At 43.3% G+C, this 27,314-nt stretch overlaps 1 protein-coding gene across 1 annotated transcript; it reads right to left on the minus strand.

Annotated features, from left to right (window-relative positions):
• Positions 1-978: 978 nt before the first annotated feature.
• Positions 979-25,776, minus strand: LOC109765829 (factor of DNA methylation 3-like). The gene is made up of 8 exons (XM_020324600.2): positions 25,606-25,776; positions 25,423-25,533; positions 25,185-25,346; positions 24,945-25,106; positions 24,591-24,863; positions 24,317-24,476; positions 1,955-2,007; positions 979-1,242 (listed from the first exon to the last, which is right to left on the minus strand). Exons 1-8 carry the CDS (start codon positions 25,774-25,776, stop codon positions 979-981), a joined length of 1,356 nt encoding a protein of 451 aa, XP_020180189.2.
• Positions 25,777-27,314: the final 1,538 nt, after the last annotated feature.

Below are 27,314 nucleotides of genomic sequence, written 5' to 3' on the forward strand. Positions count from 1 at the left end.
TAACCGGCCCATCACCTCATTCGACGTAGTGACGGTCCTATTTGACTCTGCTAGCTAGTGCCGATATGTCAACTTTTTATTTTCTTTCAGACTGTTTGTGTTTGGCTGTGTGCATCCTAACTATGCAGAGGCCAGGTGTTGCTCATCATGATTTGTATCTTCTTGATGCTACATTTTGAGTTAATAAAAGTGCCATTTATCGAAAAACTTGTCATCTTTCCAATGTTCCAGGAAGATGAGAAGCTACACCGGAGCTGCAAATTTATTTAATACTACTCTATTTACAATATGTAAACAAGTGATTTTCTAATTTTATAGAACCGGTGTGTCTTGCACTCTTTAGTTTTTAATGCAGAACAATAACTGATATGTGATACTCATTATGTTGTTTTTGGGTTCTATAATGCGTTGTAAGATAATTTAAAATTAGACTTTACACTTCACATATTAGTACCAAGTTCTCACAACGAGTCATGGAGTGAACTCAATGGCCAAATTTTCTGGCTGCGCCCCCGGAAAGGACTGAAGGAAGATATGATGGACAAAGGAGTCGGGCCAGAGAACTAGAACTTGGAACTAATTCTGAACAAAAGGGGTGACTAAAGAGAATTTAGATGTAGAAAGTCAAGCAATAGCAGCAAAGTAAATCAGAGCAGTTGTTGCTTGTTAGGCATGCATGGTGATTTAACATCAAGAGACCGATCCCAAATCGAAGGTAAAATGCACCTTAATTCACATCACCTCAGTGTCAAACCCCGCAGAAACCTGAAGAGGATAACCAACAAGCATTCATGGCAATGGCAGACCACCACCGCAACTAAAAGGTTATAAGTTTACCGGAAACCATCTGCCTCGTCGTCAAGAGTCACACAGCTCTAACATGCCAGAGCCAAAATAACATCACGTCCAACTTATTAATAATTACTTAAAACTTATTAAGTACTTCCAGCAACTTCAGCCCGTCATGTCCAGTTGAGACTAAGTGCTTCCAGCATCTTCTTCAGTGCGCTTCCTCTTGAGGTTGCTCCTGTCCACACGCCACTGCTTCAGGAGGTGCTCAACGACTTCTGCCAGGGTGGCTTTCCGGTCCTCCTTGTAGTTCCACAGCTCGTTAACAGGATGGCGGCCACTGGGATTGTGCTCGCTGAGTTCGAGCAGGGCCTTTGTCACCAAACCATAGATCTGTTCGCCATTTTCTTCTTTCAGAGCACGAAGCTTCTCGTCGTCCTCACAGACAATTTCCTACAACAGAGCACACACTATTAGATGGATAAAAAATTTACAAGGCAAACAAACTATTTAACAGGTCCAAAAACCTGCACTTCAGGAACATGCCAAGATTGCTATTTCATAGTGATTTGTTCAACCGCGAGTAGCAGACCCTAAGATAAGTTCTCAGAGGTAACACAATGAATCTATGCATTAGCTGAACACTCTACAAGCAAGGGGCCAAACTCGTGTGACACAACATATTATTATGTTTTGAAAGTCATACCACATATTTCACAAACATGCCTTAGCTAACCTGGTATTATTGACCAGTGATACACATATATGTCTAAGTTAACAGATTCAGTAATCAACCATCCATTGAATAATTAACTGTTGTACATAAAACAGAAATAACTGACCTATGAATACATTAGTGTTATATATTACAAAACTAAACCAAGCTATTAAACGATTCACTGCAAGATCTGCATGCAGAGACCAGTTGCAGCACACCATGAAGAAAAGATTGTTCTCTGCTGATTTGTTCCTTTTGGATTAATTAAGAAAATCTAGGGGAGTATATTAAACTATGCACCTCTAGTTTATACCACAGTTTATTAAGAAGCAGATGTACAAGGGAAACATTTGCAAAGCCAAAAGCCTACTGCAGAACCAATGACACACAATTACAAAATATTAGAGAAAGCTGATTGTGCAGTAGCAACAGTAAAGAGATTTATACCATTTCTTTTCCATCAACCATGATAACTTTAAACGGGTACCAATCTGGATTTCCTGCAGAGCGATAATGAAACCAAGAAATACCGTCTGGCTAGGTGGAATGTATTATGTCGACCTAAAAGCCAAGGGGGTCTTGGAATCCAGGCCCTAGAGATTAAAAACATCGCTCTTCTCAGCAAATGGGTGTACAAACTACTCACTGAGGAGGGCGTTTGGCAGGAAATCATTCGTAATAAATATGTGGGATCCAAAGCAATATCTCAGGTATACTGGAAACCAGGTGATTCTCATTTTTGGAGTGGGGTGATGAAAGCTAAAGATTTCTTTTTCCAATTTGGTCCAGGATGGTTCCCAAGTACGGTTTTGGGAAGATACCTGGCTGGGGTCTAATCCACCTAGCGTTCAATACCCAAGCTTGTATAGGATTGTTAGACATAAGTTTGTCACGATTAAACAAGTTTTGGGTCAGGAAAATCCCGTCATTTCTTTTCGTAGGGACCTTCTTGGACCTCGTCGGACAGCCTGGAATGAACTGCTCATCCGTTTGGAGGCCGTACAGCTGTCGGATGAGCCGGACATTTTTAGATGAAAATTGCATCAGAATGGGAAGTTTTCAGTAAAATCCATGTATGATGCATTGGTCCATAATGAGGTTCCAATTGATAACAGGAAATTGTGGAAGCTAAAAATCCCTCTAAAAGTGAAGTATTCCTATGGTTCTTAACAAAGGGATGATCTTAACTAGGGATAACTTGGCAAGACGCAACTGGCAAGGTTGCAAAAAATGTGCTTTCTGCCATCATGATGAATCCATTAAACACTTATTTTTCGAGTGCAAGTTTGCACGGTCGGTTTGGGCCATTGTTCAGATAGCGTCGAATCTTTACCCCCCACGTAGTGCACGGAATATGTTTGGCAATTGGTTGTGGGGAATAGATAAACAATTTTCTGCTCACATCCTTGTGGAGGCGGCCGCCTTATGTTGGGCGCTTGGCTCACCAGGAATGATATAGTTTTTAACCATAAATGCGTTCCATCTCCTATGCAGGTTATTCATATATATTCGCGATGGCTCCGTACGTGGTCTATCCTGCAGAGGCCGGAGGACAGAGACCTTTTTATGATGGCGTCTACTCGGCTGGAGCATTCGGCCAGGGAGGTTTTCTACCCCATGGATGGCGGTGTGACCTTCCACTACTAGGGAAAACCTTATACACAGAATCTTAGCAGCAGCGCGGCACAAAAAGAGGCGCTACTGCTAATTAGCAGTAGCGATGTTAAGAAAAGCGCGCTGCTAATGAAAATTTAGCAGTAGCGCGTGATGGATAAACTGCGCTGCTACAAAAATGTACCAACAATACCTAACAACCTAAGTTTACCAGCAGCGCGGTGGCACGATGCGCGCTACTGCTAAAGCAATAGTAGTAGTGCGCTTTTTAGTCACGTCGCTGCTGCTAATTTTGAAATTGTCCACACGGTTGGCCCGTTTAGCAGTAGCGCGTGTGAGAAAAGCGCGCTGCTGCTACACCCTTAGCAGTAACGTGCTTTTCCTCCCGCGCTACTGCTAAGGCGCAGCACCCCACCACCTTTTCCCACCCGTCCTCCCCTCCCCCATCTCCTCTCCTCCCTTTCCCCTACCTCCCACATCCTCCCTCTCTCACTCTTCTTCTTCCTCAAGACTTCTCCCCCCATTACTCTCCCTCTTCTACCTACCTTTCTCTCTCTTCATTACTCCTAGCTAACTACACCACCTCCATTAATGCATCTCCTTTATCTTTTTCCTTCCCCCTCCACTAGTTGAAGTTGTCTCCTCCCAAATTAGCTAGCTAGGTAGATGTAGCATTTAGTCAAGTGACCTATTTGCCCCTAACTAGATCTATCTTTGTCAAGAAGAGCTTTGTGCACTTTTGATCTCCCTACATCATCATCTCCACCGTGTGCTCGATCTCGAGATAGAGGTGATTAAAATTTCATGCTTTTGCAAAATGGAAATATGTGTATGTGTGTGTGATATGATAATTGGGCAATATGATGGAAATTGTGTGTGTGGCATGAGTTGACGCCAAATTGTGCTTTTGAGTTGCCTATGTTTTGCCGAAATGTCGATTTATTTCCGTTTCGGCGAATTCCGGGCAAACTCTAGATCTATATATGTCCTATTTTTAGGGAAGGTCATGCCAAATTTTTGTATGACTTTGATGCATGCACGCATTTTTATTTGTTTATTATTACCGTGCAGACGTTCATGATGGTCAGTGGAACGATGGTGGACAGGTGGTTGCGGTCGGCGGTGCAAGACATGAAAGAAAATAACCTGACAGAGGTTTTATGCCCGTGTCGAAAATGCAAAGGAATAGTTTGGCTCGACCCCTATGACGATGGTCGTGTCGAAGCGCACCTGCTCATGACTGGTTTCATGGATGGCTATACTCGGTGTATAATTGAAGATGAGGATGACGATGTTGAGGACGCCGACGGGGCAGGCAATGATGACACGGGGCAAGACGAAGAGATGATCGATAATGGCGGAGGGGAAGCGGCCGGACATGGCGGCGGAGAAGGGGTCGGACATGGCGGAGGAGAAGGGGCCGGACATGGTGGCGGAGAGAACGACGTGGACTCCACGCAGCAGAGTTCGTCGGTACTAAGTTCAATCGTGCGGGACCCTCATGTTCAAGCACTGCTTCGCAAGGAGACAAGTACTGAGAGAGCTGCTTCTAGAGAGGAGGCTAAGCTGGAGCAACTGGTGGTAGACTCGAACACTCCATTATATGATGGTTGCAATCCTGAGGTGACCCGCTTGAGTTTCACGCTTCAACTCCTGAAGACGAAGGCTAAAAACAATGGACCGACACTAGCCTCGATGAGCATCTCAAGTACCTAAAGGATGTTCTTCCCACGGGGAATCTATGTCCTACTAGTGTTGAAGAGGCCAAGAAGATCGTGTGCCCTCTTGATCTGCCGCACGTTAGATACCATGCATGCATCAATGATTGCATAATTTATCGGAAGGAGCACGCGGAAAAAACAAGCTGTCCGGTGTGCAATGCTTCTCGATACAAGAAGGCCGGGAAGAAATGTCCCCAGAAAGTTGTATGGTACTTACCAATCACTCCCTGTCTCCAGCGGTATTTTGTAGATCCCAAGGAAGCAAAGCTAATGCGCTGGCACGCGGAGAGGAAGAAGCCCGACGATGGAGATGATCCGAAGCTGAGACACGTCAAGGATGGAAGCCAGTGGAGAGCGTTGAACAGCTTCTATCGGTATTTCGAATGTGATGCAAGGAACATCGTGCTCGGCGCGTGTACCGATGGCATGAATCCGTTTGGCAACCAGAACACCAACCATAGCACATGGCCCGTGTTTGTATGGATGTACAACCTCCCCCCTGGTTGTGCATGAAGTCGAAGTACATTCACATGAGCATGCTTATTCAAGGGCCGAAACAACCAGGAAATAATATTAATTTGTATCTGGGGCTACGTCAAGAGGAGTTAGACACGTTATGGAAAACACCGGCCAAGACATGGGACGCCAGCAAAGGCGAGTATTTCTACATGAGAGCCACGCTGATCACGACGGTGCACGACTATCTCGGTTACGGATATGTCGCAGGCCAGGTGTGCCATGGATATTGCGGATGCACGCGGTGCATGGATGATACGACGTCTCAGCAGCTAACGTCAAGGAAAGATGGCGGGTCTGGGAAAATCGTGTACATGGGGCATCAAAGATGGCTCGAACAGGACGACCCGTGGAGAAACCGTGGAGATCTATTCAATGGTCACGCTGAGCATCGAGGACCTCCACGTAAGCGGAGCGGTGCCGAAATCGATGAGCTGTTGAAAAACTGGAAGGAGTGCCCCGCGCCAGGAAAGACGATGAAAAAGGCGTCGGAGCCGCTGCTGAAGGTATGGAAGACGAGGTTTGTGTTCTGGGACTTCGAGTACTGGCACAAACTCGCTACACCTCATTGCCTTGATCAAATGCATATATGTAAGAATGTCCTTGAGAGCTTGCTCGTGACACTGATGAACATGCCGGATAAGACCAAGGATGGGCCGAAGACAAGAAAAGACTTGCAAGATTTGAAAATTAGGGAAGATCTGCACATGCCGCCCCGTAAAATGTCAGACGAGACAGAGACGGAGACAGAGGCACGGGAGAAGAAGGGCAAGAAAATAAAGAAAGAGGATTATTTCCCCCCTTCTTGCTTCACCTTAAGTCAGTCTGAGATCGGTCAATTCTTTAAGTGCCTTACCGGAGTCAAAGTTAGTTCCGGTTACTGTGGCAAGATAAGCAAATATCTAGACACGGACAAGAAAAGGTTCAGTGGGATGAAGTCCCATGACTGTCATGTGATGATGACGCAGATACTACCTGTTTCCCTTAGAGGGATAATGGACAAGCACGTCCCTGACACGATTATTGGTCTCTGCAACTTTTTCGACGTCATCTCTCGAAAGTCGATCAGTCTGAAGCAGCTCCGAAGGCTACAGGAAGAGATTGTTGTGATACTGAATGAGATTGAGATGTACTTCCCGCCCGCGTTCTTTGACGTGATGGTGCATCTGTGTGTCCATATTGTGGACGACATAATAGACCTGGGGCCGTCATTTCTGCACAACATGATGCCGTTTGAGAGGATGAATGGGATCATCAAAGGATTCGTTCGTAACATGTCCCATCCGGACGGAAGCATCGTCCAGGGCTATCTGACACAAGAGTGCATCTTTTTCTGCGAGAATTTTCTATATGGTGCAGACCTGCAGCCGCCTGGTGTTAGTGTTGGTTTGCCCGTTAACAAGCACGATGGGAGGCTCGAAGGAGAAGGTCACTCCAACGGTCGCAGGGAACTGCACGTGGCATACTCAGATCGACACATCGACTTTGACAGAGCAAACTTGGTAGTGCTACAACACCTAGACGAGGTAGATCCTTTCGTGGCACTGCACAAAGAAATCATCGCAAAGAAGTATCGTGACCGGGGGGTATGCAGGACGGACGGCGAAGTTACTAGAGAGCACAACTCCACTTTCCTGCATTGGTTCAAAGAGCATATTATTGGTAATCCCCCCGACGAGGGCTCTAAGGACGGATTGCTCATATACGCCTTAGCACATGGCCCTCGCCGAACCTCGTAACCTATCAGGCATACGATATCAACGGATACACGTTCTACACGAAGGCCAAAGATATGGACAGTGATGATCAGAACTCAGGGGTGACGATGGAATGCATGACCGGCAGCGACAACGGCGCAACTGAAAGATTTTACGGAAGGGTCGAGGAAAAGTCACAATGAGGGGCTCAATTATTCTTCAACGAACAAGAAGGGAAAGAAGCTGACTCAAAAACGAAAACGTCAACGCTGAGGAACCGTATGTTATCGGTCAAATGATGTAATATATATATATATATATGTTCCTATTTTGTATACACACTTAGCCATTATTATGCATGGGTCTGATGATGTAATATATATATGTTCCTATTTTATATACATATTTAACCATCAAATGATGCAATATATATTGCCTTCCCTTCGTTCACTGCTCTCGGAAAAAAGAAAAGAAAAGTGAGAGAAAATAAAGGAAAAGAAAAAGGAAAACTGGTTATAGCAGTAGCGCTTTACTGAAAAAGAGCTACAGCTAGTCAAGGTAGCAGTAGCGGTTTCCGTATAAAACCGCTATAGCTGCCTGTAATAGTAGTAGCGCGTTTGCTCTAAACGCGCTACTGCTGCGTCCACTTAACCCAAAATCCTCACTCTCTCTGCTTCATCCCGCCTCTTTTCCCCCCAAATCCCCACTCTCTCTTCCCCCGTCGCACCGCCGGGGCCCTGCCCTCGCCGCGCCCCGGCGCTCGCCTCCGACCCCGGCGCTCTCCCCCGACCCCGACGCGACACGCCTCCCTCCTCGGCCTCGCCCCCGACCCCGACGCGCCACGCCTCCCTCCTCTGCTTCCTCCCCTCCCAACCTCAGCCGTCGTCGGGCCTGCCTCCTCGCCCCTGCACCCTCTGTAAACCCCCCCCCCCCCAGCGCTCCTCCTCTCTCTGCTAGCTAGGGTTCTTGGGTTAATTTACTTAGGTTTTAGTTAGGGCAGTAGGTTAATTAGGTTATCTATTTAGTTATGAATTTAGCTAGGTTTTAAAATAGGACAGAAATTTAGGGTTAAGCAATTGTAGTTAAAAGAAAAGGCAGCATTTAAGCAATTGTCCAAATCAACATCCCTTGTTAAAGCAAATTTAGGTAGGCTGAATTTATATGCAAATTTGAACTAGACATGTGATATGTGGACATGTCATGTTTTGGACATGTCATGTTTGGAATTTGGACATGTCATTTGGACATGTGATGTTTTGGACATGTCATATTTGGAAAATGATGATTATGTGCAGGGTAAATGATCCGAGTGGCCTATGTTACGCCGGAATGTTGATTCATTTTCGTTCCGGTGAATTTCAGGCGCTCGATATGTCCATTTTTTTAGCAAAGGTCATGCCGAAATTTTCCGTGATTTTTGGCATGATTTGTGCTAGATAGTAGGCATATCGAGTGCTGGGAGTTGCTGGGAAACGACATTCCGACAAACATAGATTTCTTTTTTATGTCATTTCTCATTTTTTTCATACTTTTAGAATTAAACGAGGAGACTTAATCATAGGAAACATGTCGAACAACGAAGAAACTGGGCCTTCTGACCAAGATGCAAACGAGATGAATTATGAGGATGAACAAGAGTACCTCGACTACTTGACTGCTAAGCAAGGTTTGCAGGTCGGCCTCGATGATGGTACTGACGCCGACATCGACACCGACGGCGCCGGCACCGATGGCGGCGCCGAGACCGGCGGGGAAGGTACCGGCGGGGAAGGTACCGGCGCCGATGCCGCTACCGAAAAGAAGAAGCAGGAGAAGCAGAGGATACGAAAACCTAACAAACTAGGGATTGGACGACTAGTGATCACAAAGATGGCACCTGGCAAGTTTGAGCCATGAGAGCCGGAAGAACCTCGCAAGTGCTATGGGAACCAAGTAGGATGCATCCTACGGGAATGCGCGAGCATCAACGACGATGACTTAAGGAGTAAAGAACATTTGACGCAGTTGCTCCTGACGAAGTTGCACAAAAGATTCAAGTTCCCCGACCGGGATGATAACATAGAACAACCGTGGGATGATCCGAAGATGAAAAAGATTAACAATCACGCCATGGGCATGTTCAGCAATGATTTGGCCTCCTGGAAAGGGAGGGTAAAACGAGCTATTGAGGCTGAGGAACCCCTGTCCAAGATTCTGGAGGAAAATCCGACACTTACGGAAGAGGAGTTCGAAAAGTTCAAGGACACTTGCGCTACCGAGGCAGCCAAGGCTAAGGCAGCGAAATTCAAGAGCCTTCAGCAAAGGAACACGTGGAAGCATCGCCTCGGAAGCCGTGGCTACCTCGGTAAAAGGCCCATATGGGATAAGGAGGACACGGAACGTGAAGCCGCGGGTATCCCAGACCCCTTCGCGAAGTTCACCAACCCCTTAGAGCATGACTTCATCAGGGCCCGCTACAAGTGGGACAAGGAAAAGAAGGTTTTTTACATGGACCAGATCACGAGGAAATTGATTAGACTATTGGAAATTATTCTTTTACCACCTTACATTTAGCTCCATATCTAGTCGACTACACATTCCTAAACGGTTCACGCTCCTTCTACAGGAGAAGCAACAGCAGCTTGCAGCCGAAAGCCCTACTTCTCCGATGTGGCCCAAGTGGGACACCCCTCTCAACCGGGCCTTGAACGAACTTAAGGGACTCCCTTTGGGCCAGCGGCCGCAATATGGTCATGTGCACGGCGCTGGAGACGGAGCCACGTGGAAGGTGTTTTACAACGAGGGTCCGGAGGCCAAGAAGCAGAAAAAGAAGTTTAGTCAGGCGGACATCCACGCGAAGGTGAAGCTTGCGGTCGAGAAAAACGCAGCTGAGGACGCGAAAAAAACAGACGAGGAGAAAAATGAGTTGCTACAGCAGGCAGTCAATGCTGCTGTAACTGCCTGCAGAAATGATTTCTCTACTAACTTGGTTCCAGCTATCATCAACTGGACGAAGGAAAATCAAGACAAGATGGTACATGATTTCCCGTTGCCCAGTTTCGTCGGGAGCAAGTCCATGAACAACAACACCACCGCACCATCACTTGCTCACGCAACCGGGCCTCCTCTCGCAGTCGCTCCCGCTCATAGCAGCCCATCCTCAGTCTCTGGCGCGCTAGGTGGGCCTTCGTCTTTGGCTGAGCTCGACGCCGTCACGGTAATTACATGCCGCACCAACATATATATATATATATAGAGAATATTCCATTTTCGTTGCCTTTCGGATGTTTTACACCACAGACATATGTGTTTGCAGGCCGAAGAAACCCCGTGCACCATACTCTACTTGATCAAAGGCCAGAAGGTGGATGTGGGAAAGGGGAGGATAATGAACCCCTTGCAACCCACGTTACACAACCAGCCGATCCCCGCTGGGCACTTCAGGGTTAGCTTGTCTAGTGTGAAATCGGGGCACGAGGATTTGCCTCCTCCAGTACAGCATGTGGGAGAGGACGACGAGACCCCGCCGCGGATTGGAAACTGCAAGGGTTGGGTGCTGCTATGGCCGAAGAATCTTATTCGTTTGGAGCCGGCCGAGAGCACACCAATAACCACACATCAACAAGCATGTGCAGAGACCACCACCCCGCCTACGTAATTACCAGCTCCTGTAGTGCCGGGTGAGAGCGACGGACGACGTGATGAAGGGGGTGCAATAGTATTGGCTGATGTAATCGGTCCTGTAGAACAGAGAATGGATGATGAGACGGAGGTCGACCCTATGGGTTTCCTCAATACAAACGCGTATGACTGTGACATAGATATGATGAGTCAACCATATGACGAATCGGGCTATCAGCATGCTAATGAGGATATGGAGGATATGCCCGGACAGGAAGGTCGTAGCAGGGATTGCAAAAAGTCTCTCTTCCTGAAATCCTCACAGGACACGCCTGAAGATGCCGCCTCAACATAGGCTCAACTAGCCGGGGGTCGTACAGTACTTAGCCCGAGAACACTGGGGCAGGGGTTAAGGAAGGGTCTGGAAGGTGTGCCTAAGAAAAAGGAGAGGAAGAGATCAGGGAAGATAGCTGCCTCCAAACAAGCCAGAGCACTGATAACCCACAAGTATAGGGGATCGCAACAGTTTTCGATGGTAGAGTATTCAACCCAAATTTATTGATTCGACACAAGGGGAGCCAAAGAATATTCTCAAGTATTAGCAGTTGAGTTGTCAATTCAACCACACCTGGATAACTTAGTATCTGCAGCAAAGTATTTAGTAGCAAAGTAATATGATAGTAGTGGTAACGGTAATGGTAGCAAAAGTAATATTTTTGATATTTTGTAGTGATTGTAACAATAGCAACGGAAAAGTAAATAAGCGAAGAAAAATATGTGGAAAGCTCATAGGCATTGGATCGGTGATGGAGAATTATGCCGGATGCGGTTCATCATGTAACAATCATAACATAGGGTGACACAGAACTAGCTCCAATTCATCAATGTAATGTAGGCATGTATTCCGAATATAGTCATACGTTCTTATGGAAAAGAACTTGCATGACATCTTTTGTCCTACCCTCCTGTGGCAGCGGGGTCCTAATGGAAACTAAGGGATATTAAGGCCTCCCTTTAATAGAGTACCGGAACAAAGCATTAACACATAGTGAATACATGAACTCCTCAAACTATGGTCATCACCGGGAGTGGTCCTGATTATTGTCACTTAGGGGTTGCCGGATCATAACACATAGTAGGTGACTATAGACTTGCAAGATAGGGTCAAGAACTCACATATATTCATGAAAACATAATAGGTTCAGATCTGAAATCATGGCACTCGGGCCCTAGTGACAAGCATTAAGCATAGCAAAGTCATAGCAACATCAATCTCAGAACATAGTGGATACTAGGGATCAAACCCTAACAAAACGAACTCGATTACATGATAGATCTCATCCAACCCATCACCGTCCAGCAAGCCTACGATGGAATTACTCGCGCACGGCGGTGAGCATCATGAAATTGGTGATGGAAGATGGTTGATGATGATGACGGCGATGGATTCCCCTCTCCGGAGCCCCGATCAGACTCCAGATCAGCCCTCCCGAGACGTTTTAGGGCTTGGCGGTGGCTCCGTATCGTAAAACGCGATGAATCCTTTTCTCTGATTTTTTCTCCCCGAAAGCAAATATATAGAGTTGGAGTTGAGGTTGGAGGAGCTCCAGGGGGCCCACGAGGTAGGGGCGCGCCCTAGGGGGGGCGCCCCCACCCTCGTGGCTAGGGTGTGGGCCCCTGGTCTTCATCTTTTGCAAGGATTTTTTATTATTTCCAAATAGACGTTCTGTGGAGTTTCAGGTCATTCCGAGAAGTTTTGTTTCTACACATAAATAACACCATGGAAAGTCTGCTGAAAACAGCGTCAGTCCGGGTTAGTTCCATTCAAATCATGCAAGTTAGAGTCCAAAACAAGGGCAAAAGTGTTTGGAAAAGTAGATACGACGGAGACGTATCAACTCCCCCAAGCTTAAACCTTTTCTTGTCCTCAAGCAATTCAGTTGATAAACTGAAAGTGATAAAGAAAAACTTTTACAAACTCTGTTTGCTCTAGTTGTTGTAAATATGTAAAGCCAGCATTCAAGTTTTCAGCAAAGATTATGACTAACCACATTCACAATAACTCTTAGGTCTCATGTTTACTCATATCAATAGCATAATCAACTAGCGAGCCATAATAATAAATCTCGTATGACACCACTTTCTCAAAACAATCATGATATGATATAACAAGATGGTATCTCGCTAGCCCTTTCTGAGACCGCAAAACATAAATGCAGAGCACCTTTAAAGATCAAGGACTGACTAGACATTGTAATTCATGGTAAAAGAGATCCAGTCATAGTCATACCCAATATAAATTAATAGTAATGAATGCAAATGACAGCTGCGCTCTCCAGCTAGTGCTTTTTAATAAGAGGGTGATGACTCAACATACAAGTAAATAGATAGGCCCTTCCCAGAGGGAAGCAGGGATTTGTAGAGGTGCCAGAGCTCGGTTTTGAAATATAGATAAATAATATTTTGAGCGGCATACTTTCATTGTCAACATAACAACCAAGAGATGGCGACATCTTCCATGCTACACACATTATAGGCGGTTCCCAAACAGAATGGTAAAGTTTATACTCCCCCTCCACCAACAAGCATCAATCCATGACTTGCTCGAAACAACGAGTGTCTCCAACTAGCAACAATCCCAGGGGGAGTTTTGTTTGCAATTATTTTGATTTAGTTTGCATAAAGCATGGGACTGGGCATCCCGGTGACCAGCCATTTTCTCGTGAATGAGGAGCGGAGTCCACTCCTCTTGAGAATAACCCGCCTAACATGGAAGATAATGGCAGCCCTAGTTGATACATGAGCTATTCGAGCATACAAAACAGAATGTTTATTTGAAGGTTTAGAGTTTGGCACATACAAATTTACTTGGAACGGCAGGTAAATACCGCATATAGGAAGGTATAGTGGACTCATATGGAATAACTTTGGGGTTTACACTAGTAGAAAACAGGGCTTTGGTCACAGGGCAATATTAACATTAGTCCCGGTTCAGTCACGAACCAGGACTAATGTGAGCATTGGTCCCGGTTCGTGCGGCTAAGGCATTAGTCCCGGTTCACCTGAGCCCTTTAGTTCCGGTTTGAGACACGAACCGGGACTAAAGGGTGCGATGCCCTTTAGTCCTGGTTCATGTCTCAAACCGGGACTAAAGATTAGCCCTTTAGTCCCGGTTCGTGTCTCAAACCGGGACTAAAGGGCTCATTTTCAAACTCTAGCCCCCCCCCAGTGGATCGCCTTTTCGGTTTTGTAAAAAGCAAAAGAAAATGATAAAAACTTCAAAAATTAAAATCCTTCGAGATGTAGTTATGTTACTACATCTACTAGTTAGGAAAATTTAAAAACTTAAATTTAGACATGTTTTGCAAAAAGTGTAGGGAAAATGTAAAACGGCTATAACTTTTGCATACGATGTCAGAAAAAAACGTATAATATATCAAAATGTTCAGCACGAAAATCCGCATCCGATTTTGACGGCCTATGGCCTGTTTGCAAATTTTTAGAATCCTCAAATTCTAAAAGGAAAAAAAGTTATGCTCAAATTTTTGTTTTTTTTGAATTTTTGTTAAATCTGGTCAAACTATGGTCAAACTACTTATTCAAGAAGTATTAGTGTTACTAAATAATTATTTTAGTTTTTTTGAATTTTGGTCAAATCTGGTCAAACTGTGGTCAAACAATGGTCAAACTAATTATTCAAGAAATATTAGTGTTATTAAATAATTATTTCAGTTTTTTTGAATTTTGGTCAAATCTGGTCAAACTGTGGTCAAACTGTGGTCAAACTATGGTCAAACTACTTGTTCAAGAAATATTAGTGTTACTAAATAATTATTTTTTTAGAACAATTGTTTAAAACTCAAACAGTGAAATGTGTGACTTCATGCTCAAGCTAAATTCCTGAGGGTTAATAGGATTGACATCTTACTATTGTGAGGAAAACAACAAGTGCAGACTTGGAAACGAGGGAGAATAGAACCCGGAAGTTAAGCGTGCTCAGGCTAGAGTAGTGAGAGGATGGGTGACCGTCCGGTCCCGGTTGGTGTTACCAACCGGGACTAAAGGTGGAGCTCCAGGCTGCAAGAACCGGGACTAAAGGGGGAGGCTTTAGTAACGACCCTTTAGTCCCGGTTCCAGAACCGGGACTAAAGGCCCTTTTTCTACTAGTGTTAAGGGATTGGATGCACAAGCAGTATTCCCTCTTAGTACAAGTGAAGGCGAGCAAAAGACTGGGAAGCGACCAACTAGAGAGCGACAACAGTCATGAACATGCATTAAAATTAATAAACATTGAGTGCAAGCATGAGTAGGATATAATCCACCATGAACATAAATATCGTGAAGGCTATGTTGATTTGTTCAACTACAGGTGTGAACATGTGCCAAGTCAAGTCACTTAAATCATGCGAGGATACCACCCCACTATACCACATCACAACCATTTTAATAGCATGTTGGCACGCAAGGTAAACCATTATAGCTCATAGCTAATCAAGCATGGCATAAGCAACTATGATCTCTAATTGTCATTGCAAACATGTTCATTCATAATAAGCTGAATCAGGAACGATGAACTCATCATATTTACAAAAACAAGAGAGGTCGAGTTCATACCAGCTTTTCTCATCTCAGTCAGTCCATCATATATCGTCATAATTGCCTTTCACTTGCACGACCGAACGATGTGAATAATAAGAGTGCACGTGCATTGGACTAAGCTGGAATCTGCGAGCATTCAATAAACAGGAGAAGACAAGGCAATATGGGCTCTTGGTTAAATCAACAATAATGCATATAAGAGCCACTTCAACAATTTAATCATGGTCTTCTCCTACGACCCCCAAAGAAAAGAAAAGAAATAAAACTATTTACACGGGAAAGCTCCCAACAAACAAAAAAGAACAAGAAATCTTTTTGGGTTTTCTTTTTAATTATTACTACTACAGTAAGAAAAGTAAACTAACTAAAAGTTACACTAATTTTTTTTGTTTCTTAAAGTTTAACAAACACACAAGAAGAAAGCAGGAAAAAGAAAAAAAATAAACTAGCATGGATATTACAGTGAAAGAGTATGAGCACCGACATTTAGCAATGAGTGTGTGAACATAAATGTAATGTCGGTGGGAAATACGTACTCCCCCAAGCTTAGGCTTTTGGCCTAAGTTGGTTTATTGCCAAGGATGGCCTGGCGGATATCCGTAGTTGTAGCCAGGGTCGTACTGAGCTGCGACAGTTATCTCAGGATCCCAAAAGTAATCAGACTGTCGTGGAGGCTCAAATTGTGGTTCCGGCTCCGGGGCTGGTGTAGGGTTCCGGTAGGCTTGAATGGCCGCCCACGGAACGAGATACGGACCTTCAGATAAATTAAACAAGGAAGGAGCAGGCAAGGTAATAGTCTCAGGGTGATGTTTATCAAAGAACAATTTGTATTTAAGCTCCCCTTCCTTATTCTTAACAATAAAGTCATGTGCTACCATACTCTTATAATCTAAATAAGCATTGGGCAGCAATTTTTCTTCTTTTTCATAGTGCCTAATAGGTATGTTATAATGTGCAGCAAGGCATGAAGCATAAATACCTCCAAAGATGGGACCCTTAGTATGGTTCAAACTTAACCGTTTAGCAATAATACCGCCCATACTAACAGTGTTATCGGAAAATAAACCATGAACAAAATGATAATATCAGGAACACTAAGGTTTCCACAGTTTCCGCGACCAATCAAGCAACGACTAGCAAATATGGCAAAGTAGCGTAAAACGGGAAAATGTATGCTAGTGATTCTTGCATCGGAAACTTTCCTAGTTTCCCCTACAGTAATAGTGTCAATAAACCCATCCACATCTTTACGATGTGGTTCATCTAAGGTACCCTCGAAGGGTATTTTGCAAACCTTGCAAAATTCATCTAGTGGCATCTTCTTAACAACATCATATAAATGAAACTCTACTGAAGGAGGTGTTTCTTTAGGAAAATAGTAGAAGTTTTGCACAAAAGTATTGGTGAGTAAGAGATACTGATGACGTTGGTCGCGGAGGAAGTCGGTGAGGCTAGCATTCTCAGCCAATGAATAGAAATCATCATAAATCCCGGCTTTTCTCAAGAAATCATCGGAAGGCCATTCACACGGCCGAACCTCCGTGGTGCGAGGCAAATTATATTTGGGCCTCTGTGCTTCTTCACTTTGCTTTTCCTTCGAGCTTCGGCTCGATGAGCCCCTCAAAAATCTCTTCATTATTTTCTGAAATATTCTGAAATTTTTAGTAACTTCAAATAAAAGTGAACCAAGCTCAACAAAATTGATAGCAACTACTCCTACAAGTGCCTAGAGACTATATCATGCATTAGAACTACTTGGAACCATATAAATTTGACATGCAAGCTCAAGAACATGGTCACCTAGGCAGCACAAATTTGCAATGAACAGAACACTAGAACAAAAACTAATTGGACCAATGGAGGAGTCACATACCAACGAACAATCTCCCCAAGCAGTTTTGTGAGAGGTGCTTTGAGCAAGGAGATCGAAAATCGCAGTAAAATGAGCCAGAACTCGTGCTTGAGCTGGATATTGGTGTTTGTGTGAGGAAGAAGGAGTGTATGGGTGCAGGAATAAGTGGAGGAGGGCCACTGTGGGCCCACGAGACAGGGGGCACGCCCTCCACCCTCGTGGCCAGGTGCTTGCCCCTCCTGCTATGTTCTCAGTGCCAGATATTCTCAAAAATTCTAGAAAAAATCATATTCCATTTTCAGGGCATTTGGAGAACTTTTATTTTCGGGGTATTTTTATATTGCACGGATAAATCAGAAAACAGACAGACAAATACTGTTTTTACTTTATTTCAACTAAATAACAGAAATTAGAAAGAGGGTACAGAAGGTTGTGCTTCTAGTTTCATGCATCTCATGCTCATCAAAAAGAATCCACTAACAAGGTTGATCAAGTCTTGTTAACAAACTCGTTCCGAATAACATGAAACCGGAGAAATTTCGAATAACACTATGTTACCTCAACGGGGATATGCACATCCCCAATAATAAGAATGTCATATTTCTTCTTGACGGTAGGAAGAGGAAATTCAAAACCTCCAAAAATAATCGATGGAATTTTTCCAATAGAATTGATACTATGAACTTGAGGTTGTTTCCTCGGAAAGTGTACCGTATGCTCATTACCATTAACATGAAAAGTGACATTGCCTTTGTTGCAATCAATAACAGCCCCTGCAGTATTCAAAAAAGGTCTTCCAAGAATAATAGACATACTATCGTCCTCGGGAATATCAAGAATAACAAAGTCCGTTAAAATAGTAACATTTGCAACCACAACAGGCACATCCCCACAAATACCGACAGGTATAGCAGTTGATTTATCAGCCATTTGCAAAGATATTTCAGTAGGTGTCAACTTATTCAAATCAAGTCTACGATATAAAGAGAGAGGCATAACACTAACACCGGCTCCAAGATCACATAAAGCAGTTTTAACATAGTTTCTTTTAATGGAGCATGGTATAGTTGGTACCCCAGGATCTCCTAGTTTCTTAGGTATTCCACCCTTAAAAGTATAATTAGCAAGCATGGTGGAAATTTCAGCTTCTGGTATCTTTCTTTTATTAGTAACACTATCTTTCATATACTTAGCATAAGGATTCATTTTGAGCATATCAGTTAATCGCATACGCAAAAAGATAGGTCTAATCATTTCAGCAAAGCGCTCAAAATCCTCATCATCCTTTTACTTGGATGGTTTGGGAGGAAAAGGCATGGGTTTCTGAACCCAAGGTTCCCTTTCTTTACCATGTTTCCTAGCAACAAAGTCTCTCTTATCATAACGTTGATTCTTTGATGGGTTATCAAGATCAACAGCAGGTTCAATTTCTACATCATTGTCATTACTAGGTTGAGCATCATCATGAACATCATCATTAGCATTTTCATTAGGTCCATGTTCATTACCAGATTGTGTTTCAGCATCAGAAATAGAAATACCATTTGGATTCTCAGGTGTTTCAGCAATAGATTCACTAGAAGCATGCAAAGTCCTATCAATTTTATTTTTCTTCCTTTTAGAAGGACTAGGTGCATCAATATTATTTCTCTGAGAATCTTGCTCAATTCTTTTAGGATGGCCTTTAGGATATAAAGGTTCCTGAGTCATTCTACCAGTTCTAGTAGCCACTCTAACAGCATAATCATTTTTCTTACTATTCAATTCATTGAGCAAATCATTTTGAGCCTTAAGTACTTGTTCTACTTGAGTGGTGACCATAGAAGCATGTTTACTAATGAGTTTAAGTTCACCTCTAACATTAGCCATGTAATTACCCAAGTGTTCAATCATATAGGCATTCTGTTTTAATTGTCTACCAAAATAAGCATTGAAATCTTCTTGCTTAACCATAAAGTTATCAAACTCATCCAAGCATTGGCTAGCAATTTTAGTAGGAGGGATTTCAGTTTTATCATATCTATAGAGAGAATTTACCTTTACTACCTGTGTCGGGTTATCAAGACCATGAGTTTCGTCAATAGGTAATGGATTAGGATCATATGTTTCTTCAACAGGCGGTAAATTAAGACCATGTATTTCTTCAATAGGAGGTAAATTCTTAACATCTTCAGCTTTAATACCTTTTTCTTTCATAGATTTCTTTGCCTCTTGCATATCTTCAGGACAGAGAAATAGAACACCTCTCTTCTTCGGAGTTGGTTTAGGAATAGGCTCAGGAATTGGCTCAGGAAGTGTCCAATTATTTTCATTTGTCAACATATTATTCAATAGAATTTCAGCTTCATCCGGTGTTCTTTCCCTGAAAACAGAACCAGCACAACTATCCAGGTAATCTCTGGAAGCATCGGTTAGTCCATTATAAAAGATATCAAGTATTTCATTTTTCTTAAGAGGATGATCAGGCAAAGCATTAAGTAACTTGAGAAGCCTCCCCCAAGCTTGTGGGAGACTCTCTTCTTCAATTTGCACAAAGTTATATATATCCCTTAAAGCAGCTTGTTTCTTATGAGCAGGGAAATATTTAGCAGAGAAGTAATAGATCATATCCTGGGGACTACGGACACAACCAGGATCAAGAGAATTAAACCATATCTTAGCATCACCCTTTAATGAGAACGGAAATATTTTAAGGATATAAAAGTAGCGAGATCTCTCATCATTAGTGAACAGGGTGGCTATATCATTTAATTTAGTAAGATGTGCCACAACAGTTTCAGATTCATAGCCATGAAAAGGATCAGATTCAACCAAAGTAATTATATCAGGATCAACAGAGAATTCATAATCCTTATCAGTAACACAGATAGGTGAAGTAGCAAAAGCAGGGTCAGGTTTCATTCTATCATTGAGAGATTGCTGCTTCCATTTAGCTAATAACCTCTTGAGTTCATATCTATCTTTGCAAGCTAAAATAGCTAAAGAAGCTTCTTTATCAAAAACATAACCCTCAGGAATAGCAGGCAAGTCTTCATCATCACTTTCATCAATATAATCGGTTTCAATAATTTCTTTCTCTCTAGCCCTAGCAATTTGTTCATCAAGAAATTCACCAAGTGGCACAGTAGTATCAAGCATAGAAGTAGTTTCATCATAAGTATCATGCATAGCAAAAGTGGCATCATCAATAACATGCGACATATCAGAACGAATAGCAGAAGCAGGTTTAGGTGTCGCAAGCTTACTCAAAACAGAAGGTGAATCAAGTGCAGAGCTAGATGGCAGTTCCTTACCTCCCCTCGTAGTTGAGGGATAAATTGTTGTCTTAGCGTCTTTCAAGTTCTTCATAGTGACCAGCAGATATAAATCCCAAGTGACTCAAAGAATAGAGCTATGCTCCCCGGCAACGGCGCCAGAAAATAGTCTTGATAACCCACAAGTATAGGGGATCGCAACAGTTTTTGAGGGTAGAGTATTCAACCCAAATTTATTGATTCGGCACAAGGGGAGCCAAAGAATATTCTCAAGTATTAGCAGTTGAGTTGTCAATTCAACCACACCTGAATAACTTAGTATCTGCAGCAAAGTATTTAGTAGCAAAGTAATATGATAGTAGTGGTAACGGTAAAGGTAGCAAAAGTAATATTTTTGGTATTTTGTAGTGATTGTAACAATAGCAACAGAAAAGTAAATAAGCGAAGAACAATATGTGGAAAGCTCGTAGGCATTGGATCGGTGATGGAGAATTATGCCGGATGCGGTTCATCATGTAACAATCATAACATAGGGTGACACAGAACTAGCTCCAATTCATCAATGTAATGTAGGCATGTATTCCGAATATAGTCATACGTGCTTATGGAAAAGAACTTGCATGGCATCTTTTGTCCTACCCTCCCGTGGCAGCGGGGTCCTAATGGAAACTAAGGGATATTAAGGCCTCCTTTTAATAGAGTACCGGAACAAAGCATTAACACATAGTGAATACATGAACTCCTCAAACTATGGTCATCACTGGGAGTGGTCCCGATTATTGTCACTTCGGGGTTGCCGGATCATAACACATAGTAGGTGACTATAGACTTGCAAGATAGGATCAAGAACTCACATATATTCATGAAAACATAATAGGTTCAGATCTGAAATCATGGCACTCGAGCCCTAGTGACAAGCATTAAGCATAGCAAAGTCATAGCAACATCAATCTCAGAACATAGTGGATACTAGGGATCAAACCCTAACAAAACTAACTCGATTACATGATAGATCTCATCCAACCCATCACCGTCCAGCAAGCCTACGATGGAATTACTCATGCACGGCGGTGAGCATCATGAAATTGGTGATGGAAGATGGTTGATTATGACGACGGCGACGGATTCCCCTCTCCGGAGCCCCGATCGGACTCCAGATCAGCCCTCCCGAGAGGTTTTAGGGCTTGGCGGCGGCTCCGTATCGTAAACGCGATGAATCCTTTTCTCTGATTTTTTTCTCCCCGAAAGCAAATATATAGAGTTGGAGTTGAGGTCGGAGGAGCTCCAGGGGGCCCACGAGGTAGGGGGGCGCGCCCCCCACCCTCGTGGCTAGGGTGTGGGCCCCCTGGTCTTCATCTTTTGCAAGGATTTTTTATTATTTCCAAATAGACGTTCCGTGGAGTTTCAGGTCATTCCGAGAACTTTTGTTTCTGCACATAAATAACACCATGGAAAGTCTGCTGAAAACAGCGTCGGTCCGGGTTAGTTCCATTCAAATCATACAAGTTAGAGTCCAAAACAAGGGCAAAAGTGTTTGGAAAAGTAGATACGGCGGAGACGTATCAAGCACATAGCACCCAGACGATGGATTCTGAAGAGCGTGTACCCGTGAAAGGTGCGGCCATGTTCCATCTCACGGGCGAGCTGATGCTACCGCCGAAACCGCTGGAGGCACTATCAAGGGATCTCAGGAGACTGCACGACCATGTGTTGTCGACTAAGAAAAGCCTACTAGCCTCAAAGGATCCAGGATATCCAACATACGCGGCTCGTGTGCCTGAGGGGAAGTGCTACGTCGACACACGGCCCGCGGAGGTGTTCTTCCTGCGGTTTGACCGTATCTTTGAGATGTTTCTGACAAGGCGGCTCGATTTTACAATCGTCCGCCTTTTGCGCTACATATGAGCTCCGTCATGAAGAGAGAAGAAGTTTCGCAAATCTGTGTAGCGGATCCGTACTACATGCACGAGTCTTTCTTGAGTCTCGGCGACTTTGAGCGTGAAACTGCTAGGGACTACCTCCAAAACTTCATGGTACAGAATAAGGACCAGGAAATTGTCCTCCTGCCTTATCATCCAAAGTAAGTCAGTTCCGGACAACCCTTTCGTACATTTCAATCATTCCTTCTCGCTCATATGGAGAATAATTTGAGGTGTCTTTCCCCGCAGCAACGGGCGTGCCGTCCTTATCGTTCTTTACTCGCGAGTCTCCCACGCCGTGTATTTCGACCCTTCCAGAGACTACGAGAAAAAGGACTACACCCACATAATGAATATTCTAGATGATGCTCTACAAGGCTTCAGCATTAGAGGTGGACACATGCAGATCAGGAAACAAAGGAACAAGAAGATGGGTTTCGCGCATAAAACTAACTTCTCCTGCATCCATGTCCCAAAACCAAGCAAGAAGGATGGATTCTACATCGTCCATCTCATGATTGAGTTCAACACGGATCACCAAAAGCTTCGCATGACAAGCAGAAATGATAATCATATCCACAAGTGGCTAGAATCTCATGGAGAAGCGGATTATAAACTTAGAGATGACTTCTTTCGCATCCAAAGGTACATTGCGACGATCATCATGAAAGAAGTCGTCGATGAGAAGGGGATGTTCCACCACGGCCCTATATCGCGAGCTGACGTCCGAACTCGCATAGGCATGCAACGTCTAGACCTCACGCCGTTTAAGAAGCTAGGGTCCATCCTCGATGATATGGAAGGATGGAACTTCTAGTGATTTACGATGCCGATGGTGATGATATGTGTCGGTTGAACTTGTATACTTTCTGTAGCGATGAAACTTTGTGATGTCCACGGTCCCTGCCGAACTTGCGTAACGCTACTTTGTTAGTTTGTGTACGATGACCTGCGTACCTCTAGTTAATTAGTTTGCGTATTGTATGTTGCATCTAGTTGCTAACCCTTTCTTTTTCGTGTTGCTCTAGTATATTTTGTTGCATATGATTGTACATCCTCTTGACAAAGATGCATCTCTAACAGGTACCTAGTTTCTTGATGGTGAAGTGCTATGTCGTGTACGAAGGGAAGGTTCCGGGAGTGTATGACGAGTGGCATGAGTGTCAGGCGCAAGTCCAGGGGGTCTCGGGCGCCAGCCATAAAGGCTTCAAAAGCAGACAAGAAGCACAAGCTAGTTACCTGAGGTTCAGGCGAGCGCGAGAGAGGACTCATGACCGTCGCCTCATGTACTGCATAGTTCCACTATCACTCATAGTGATAGCACTTCTCGCGTATATCATTGTTTAGATGGATGACGTTGTAGTTGCAAGTATTCGAGACTTGCATGTATCGCTATTTTTGAGATGATGACGAGATACCACTTTGTGTTGGATGATGATTATGATGAGACTATTTGTATGTATATGCTATGATTACATTTGTGGTCTCGCAGCGATTTGTATGTGTATGATGATGACATTTGTATGTGCTAAAGATTCTTGTATAAAGCCTGTTCAAATACAAAACAAATATGCAGGAAAAAAATAAAAAACTACTAAAATTAGCAGTAGCGAGTGGAGGAAAGTTAGCAGCAGCGTCACTATAGCAGTAGCGCGTACGGCCAAAGCGCGCTAGAGCTATTAGCAGTAGCGAGTTTCCACGCAGCACGCTGCTGCTACACTTGTATAGCAGTAGCGCGGGCGCGCACGCGCTGCTGCTATGGGTTAGCTGTAGCGCCCTATTAGTAGCATCGGTGCCCGCGCTACTGGTAGGCCAAAAACCCGCGCTGCTGCTAGGCTTTTCCCTAGTAGTGTTCGGTTAGGATCAGCCACATCGTAGGTTGGCTTTGCTTTCTTTTTTAATGTGCTGGCTGTGTCAGCCTATTATGTTTGCTTTTAAGTAGGACTGGACGTGTTGGCTGTGTGCATCTAGTTATGCAGAGGCCGGGCTTTCTATGAAATGATTTTATCACCTTGATATTTCAATTCAATGAAATGCTCTTTATCGAAAAAATCTCAGCCTCCCATTTTGCACAAAATAAGGCAGCATCATGCTCTGACAATTTCTGTTGGAAAGCCTTTTCAAGTGATTCCTGGTCAAGCATGCCCATCCTTTTGATGCCTATAGATGTTTGGCCAGTTATAAGATCCTGGAAGCCCTGTAGAGAATGCAACAGGTCAGAAGGAGAATGAATTTCAGCTGTTATGCAAAATCAACAACAGAAGCACATCACCATCTCATGGACAGATACTGAATCAATGAGTTAACTTACACGTATCAGTGCCTTCCGAGCAAGCTGCAACTCATCATTGGCATTCCTTTCCTTGATAACCAAAGTCTGTGCAAATGATTGTAATGTATCACAATGCTCTTCTAGCTCCTGAATTTGCTCAGCCATTTTCTTCTTTGATTCAGAGTCTTCATCACCTTGCATGTGCTCCATTGCTTCCAATTGGCTCTGCAGCTGTTTATTTTCTAACTCAAGCTTCTGCTTGGCATTCCTTTCCTCCTCTGAAATGTGAAATAATATAGCGACTTGTTTCCCCTTCCGCATTATCAGTACAGGAAAACACTCAGATAGCTAAGCTTCTCAAAAACTAAAATTGTAAAAAAATATAGATGTTACCTCATTTTTCTCTTGCTCATTGTTAGAGCTAATTAGTGAAGCCAGTTTATCAAAGGATAGCTGCTTGGCACTCCTTTCCTGCTCTAATAATAGAGCGACTTGTTTCTCCTTCTGCATCCTTTCCTGCTCTAACTCCAATAATAGAGCTGCTTCTTTCTCCTTCTGCATCATCCATATGGAAAAACACTGAGATAACTAAGCTTCTCAAAAACTAAAATTGCCACACACAAAAAATGTTACCTCATTTTCCTCTTTCTCATAGTTTGAGCTAATTTTTGAAGCCAGTTCATCCAAGGATCGCTGCTGGGCTTTAGTTTCCTGCTCTAATAATAGAGCGACTTTTTTCACTATCCGCATCCTTTCCTGGCGTAACTCCAATAATAGAGCGGCTTCTTTCTCCTTCTGCATTATCCATACAGAAAAACACTCAGATAACTAAGCTTCTCAAAAACTAAATGTGCCAAAAAAAAGATGTTACCTCATTTTTCTCTTGCTTATAGTTAGAGCTAATTTGTGAAGCCAGTTTATCCAGGGAATATTGCTTGGCATTCCTTTCCTGCTCTAATAATAAAGTGACTTGTTCCTCCTTCTGCATTATCAATAGGGAAAAACATGAACATGAGTAGTCTTCACAACAACTAAAATTTTAAGAAAAAATTACCTCATGTTTCTCTTGCTCGTAGTTCCTTATCTGAGGGATACTTTGCGGATCTAGTTCATCCAGATGCTTGGAAACTGAGTCAAGATCATGCATCTTGGACTCCAGTTCGGAACTAAGCTTTTGATAGTCATCAATAATCCTCTGCGAATAACTACGAGCAAGCTCCTGCATCTTGCGAATTTCTGGGAAAAAAAGTTCACTTTGAATAAATTATTGAACACGTGAAAGCTCAAAATGTGAGCAGAGGAATGCATTCATGCTGATGAGCAGACTATATCAGAGCATGTAATGATGCAAATAGCAAAAGATCAACACGAACCTTCCTTGTAAGACTGGAGGTGCTGCTTCCTTTGCTCCGCCATCCTGTCAACAGGTAATATGGTTGTTGTCAGCAACAAGAATGTGTCAAATAGGTGTTTGTACATCCAGCCTACGGTTTCGTGCTAAATTCATGATTTCAAAGATTGTAACATTCTCTATTTAGTAGATACAAGGTTGTTCCATAAGTAAACAACGTGATAAATTTGGAGATTAGTTTGGAGCTTGCAAACCAAATACTTGCATCCAAACGGATATCTACCAAATCAGGGTACCACCTGCCAAAGCATTTCAACTAAATTGGCACCTATATTTTGCCAAAAATAACTGATTACAAAAAAACAAAAGTGACAAATATGGTCTTAATTTGGAGCTTGCAAACTAAATACTTGTACCCGAGCCAATATCTCCCAAATCAGGGTACATAACTATTAATCACAAGAACATTTCAGCTAAATTTTCTACCTATGGCTGAAAATAGCCAATTAAATGGAAGGCTACATAGAATTAAATGCATATGACATCCAACGAGCAGTGCAAACACAAGAACAACGACTATTTCCAACCATTTGTTTTGAGCATAATTATAAGGATCTAAAGGCACAGAAATCATAAACAAAGCATGCATCTCACGACGAAAGGCTGCGGCCGTATCAAAGCGTGACAAGGCATGGACCGGTAAGAGAGAGGCCAGACCTAACTACCAGCTACCAAGAGGAGGCATGGATCTGCAAGAGAGAGATGGGACCTAACTACCAACTACCAAGAGGGGGGGGGGGGGGGGGGGGGCACAACCGCACAAGAGCATGTCGGAGCAAAGGAAACCCCGGACAATAGCAATCTAGCTAGATCGTGCCAAATCTTGAGAGGCAACGAACTACACCTCACTCTAATGAGATGCTCTAATGCCACACGGCACCGGTTGGAACCAGGAGAAAATAGGGGCATGGCGGGGAGAGAGGAGGCACATCATGGTCGACTATTGAGAAAGAGAATATGGGATGCGCGAGGTGTGGCGGTGTAGGCGGAGAGGAAACATGGAAAGTACTACCTCCGTCCGGGTTTACTAGTCTCCCCCATATTTTCAGTCATATTTTGACATTAAATTTAACTAGTAAAATATAAGTTATATGTTATAAAAATAATATCATTAGAAACTGAAATACAAACCCAACATTATTATTATTATTATGACATACATCAATACATTAATATTTTGCTAGTCAAATATGTCACCTCTTGGTTAATCGGCTGTCAAGCCAAAAAAAAACCTGTCAAAATCGGATCTTTGCAGGTTTAAAGATTGCAGTGTACATGTCCCGTCTAAAATCCCCATCACACATGTATATATCTCGTCTCGAATGCCCAAGTCCAAGTGAATGGATGAGTGA

Source organism: Aegilops tauschii, chromosome 3 (assembly GCF_002575655.3).
Source record: "Aegilops tauschii subsp. strangulata cultivar AL8/78 chromosome 3, Aet v6.0, whole genome shotgun sequence".
NCBI lineage: Eukaryota > Viridiplantae > Streptophyta > Magnoliopsida > Poales > Poaceae > Aegilops > Aegilops tauschii.

Excerpts from the sequence above, each read along its gene's own strand:
- LOC109765829 (XM_020324600.2), bottom strand. The coding sequence starts at position 25,776 with ATGCAGGAGCTTGCTCGTAGTTATTCGCAGAGGATTATTGATGACTAT. Across the intron at positions 25,347-25,422 it reads ATAAGCAAGAGAAAAATGAG|AAGGAGAAAGAAGCCGCTCT; the intron begins GTAACATCTTTT and ends TGGATAATGCAG. Across the intron at positions 24,864-24,944 it reads ATGAGCAAGAGAAAAATGAG|GGGAAACAAGTCGCTATATT; the intron begins GTAACATCTATA and ends ATAATGCGGAAG.